Here is a 3096-nt window from a genome sequence, read left to right on the forward strand (position 1 = left end):
GCTCTTCCTCTTCTTTTGTGCTTCCGCTCTTTGGGTGAGCTCGTCGATGAACAATGGCGCGCCACTAATATCAACATCATTGCCTTCTTCTTCTTCTTCATCACCATCAACTTCGACATAGATGTCATCGTCTTCATGCCACGAGTCACCATGGTCGTAGTCAGCACGGTCATCGGCCTCTCATCGGGGACGTACTGGGCGCGGCCATCCTGACTTTGGGTCTCCTCGGGGTCGTAGGCACGGCCATGCCCACCCTCGAAGATCACGTCCTCCATGTACTTATTGTATATCGGGTCGTCGATCGTTGGCGTTGGGGTTGGCATTCCGTCAAACAAGACGCGGGGGGCCGGCATGGTGCCCGTGAACGGTGCCCGTGCCTGCTTTCGTCTTTGCATCTCAACGGACGGCCGCCCGCCGCTGCCGGACCTAGGCGTGACGTTGAGGTCGATGACGGTCGCGGGGCGTGGTGTGGACGGCTCAAACAAGCCCACGCCCGGCGACCCCGAGAAACGGGTCTGACCGTCGTGCCTTGGCGGAGGAAAGCCGGGCGACATGGGCGTGGTGCGCGACGTCGGCGACTGGCAGTGCGTAGGCCGGGCGACCGACGAGCCTGTGCTCGTCGGGCCGACGGCCGCTGCAGGGAACCCGGCCGGACGGCCCATGCCAAGCATGAGGATGGCGTGCGCTTTGTTGACGAGGTCCTCCTTCTCGTCGGCAGCGGCCTTGCGCCGCGCGGCCTCCAGCTCCTCGCGCTGGGCGGCGAACTTGGCCGCGGCGGCATTGACCTTGACGACCGCTCTCCGTTCCCTCCTCCTCGCCGATTTCGCGTCCAACTTGGCGATCTCCTCCGGCGTGCACTCCGACCGCAGCTTCCTTGGCGCCTTCTTCTTCACCTTTGCGGGCGGGTCTACGGCCAGGCCGCTGGAACTCGGCGGGGCGTCGGCCATGGACGGGGGAGAGAGGGGGCGGCGCGAGGGGCGTGGGAGGGTTTGGGGGAAATGGCGCCAGATGGGCGTGTGGGGGGGGGTTGGTTTCTCCCACCGACAGGGGGGCCAAGGGAGGGCAAGCGCGCGCGTCCCGCCCGTCCGCGCGCTGTCCGTTTCACCCCAAAACCGGCGCAAACTTGGGCCGGGGATGGGTCGAAAGCGGACAAAAATCCGTTTGCGCCCGCGCGCTGGGCCGTCTCGTTTGTCCCTTTTATCCCAAACGGATGGGGACGGACAGGATAGGGTCGCGCGGTGGAGTTGGCCTTAGATTCCTCTCGCCATGCGTTGGTGTCATTGGCATTCAAGTGGTACTTTATTTACAAGAACGCCCCACCAACCACGTATGCATTCCATTTAAGCTGCGCATCTACAGCAACTCAACTCAATAGGAGTGTCAAGTGTGCCATGGATTCCACGTGATCCATTGAAATTGAATGGTCCCTCCCTGCACTGCATCTAATAACTGAATGCTGCAGAGGAGAAACATGGGGCAGCAAAAGGGAAGAAGATAAAAAGATCATCATCATCATCATTGCCACGGCTCACAAGAAAGAAAGTACATTCATTTCAACCAAGCAGGAGTATTTTTTTCTTTTCCTCTCTTCCATTCATATTGCTGGCCGTGGCCGTATCCTTCCGGCCACCGAAAAGAATCCTAAAATGGTATCGAAATGGAACCTACATCGATCAATAATAATAATAATAATAATAATAAATCCCCCCAAAAAACAAAGAGCCAAAAGGTGGACAGGTGATGGTCGCGGTGCCTCCGACGCGTCGGCCCGGAAGCATTGCTCTTGCTCCACCACGCACGCGCGGACGCGAGTTCCCGGAAAGGCTCCTACGACCGCGAGTCAACGCTCTCCGCTGCTGCCCCTTCCTCGGAGGCGGAGGCGGTGGCCGAGGCCGCGGCGGCGGCCGATCGGGCGCTGGGCCGAGGCCTGCGGCGGCCCGGGGACGCGGTGGCGACGCGGCGGAGCGCGCCGCCGGCCGTCCAGTAGCGGCGGCAGGCGCGGCAGAGGTGGCGCGGCTGCCGCACGTTGTAGTTGTTGAAGTAGCAGAACTTGGTCTCCCTGCTCCCGCACCGCGGGCATGGCAACGGCTCGCCCCCGACCGCGGCCGGCTGCGTCGTCGACGGGGGAGGAGGAGGAGGCTGAGGCGGCGGGGCCGCGGCGCTCTGTCCCGTGGAGACGGAGGTGGAGGCGGGGGCGGAGCGGTGGGCGTCGGGCTGGATGACCTGGCCGAAGAGCTTGAAGCCGGAGGCGTCCGCGTTGGTGGCGTGGGTGGGGAGGTTCGCCATGGAGGAGGCGGGCAGGGGAGATGGAGGTGGGTAGGAAAGTGCCCCCTATATAGAGGAGGAGGCGGCGGTGGTCATCCCATCCCATCCCCCTTGCTTTTACTCCTGCTTTGCTTAATAAACCTGACTTCTTTGTGTGACATGGGTGATGGCCGGCCCCATGCATGGCCCTCTCCCTCTCCCCCCCCTCTCTCTCTCTCTCTGGATATTTTCTCCCTTTTTAGTTTTATTTATTTATTTATTTAGTAGTAGTAGTAATAAATACTCCTAGAAAGCAGTTTAATAAATCTTGGACGGGAGATATGAATGGAGTCATGGGCTATGCATGGTCACTAGAAAAATCCATGTGGGAGTGCGGCATCATGTGACGCCCAGGATTTGGCCGGGAGCCTGAGACTGTTCAAAGTACCAATGAGTGCAACTTTCCACGCTTTATCGCATTCCGATCGTGTTGACTTTTAGTGATCTCTTTTTTCTACTATATATATTCTTCTTGTCGTTTGACTTTTCAAACTTCTGTGGTGATCCGCTCATGAGTGGAACGGACTCAACTGATGAAGCAAAAAAAGTGCCTTGGTTGATCCTCTACGCAACAGGGGGAGGGAGTCGTTGACTCAGATTCTCTCTTGTTTTGCGTGTGACGTTTCGTCCTCTGCAAAGCAAAAGCAAAGGTGGGCAAAAACATCTACAAACCGGACATGGTAAATCCGGTCTCCTATACGTCTGTGGTACGTCTATGGATAATGACCAGTTACACTTTAAATAGACAAATCTAAGACAAGAATTTTAAAACAGAGGGAGTATACCTTAATT

The 3096-nt window shown here is 58.0% G+C and overlaps 1 protein-coding gene across 1 annotated transcript; it reads right to left on the reverse strand.

Annotated features, from left to right (window-relative positions):
- Window positions 1–1495: 1495 nt before the first annotated feature.
- On the reverse strand, window positions 1496–2677 carry LOC109733992 (uncharacterized). The gene has a single exon (XM_020293201.4). The coding sequence runs from the start codon at window positions 2284–2286 to the stop codon at window positions 1828–1830; it is 459 nt and encodes a 152-aa protein (XP_020148790.1). The 5' UTR covers window positions 2287–2677; the 3' UTR covers window positions 1496–1827.
- Between the last annotated feature and the right edge of the window lie 419 nt (window positions 2678–3096).

Source organism: Aegilops tauschii, chromosome 3 (genome assembly GCF_002575655.3).
Source record: "Aegilops tauschii subsp. strangulata cultivar AL8/78 chromosome 3, Aet v6.0, whole genome shotgun sequence".
In the NCBI taxonomy this organism is placed as follows: Eukaryota; Viridiplantae; Streptophyta; class Magnoliopsida; order Poales; family Poaceae; genus Aegilops; species Aegilops tauschii.

Excerpts from the sequence above, each read along its gene's own strand:
- LOC109733992 (XM_020293201.4), bottom strand. The coding sequence starts at position 2,286 with ATGGCGAACCTCCCCACCCACGCCACCAACGCGGACGCCTCCGGCTTC.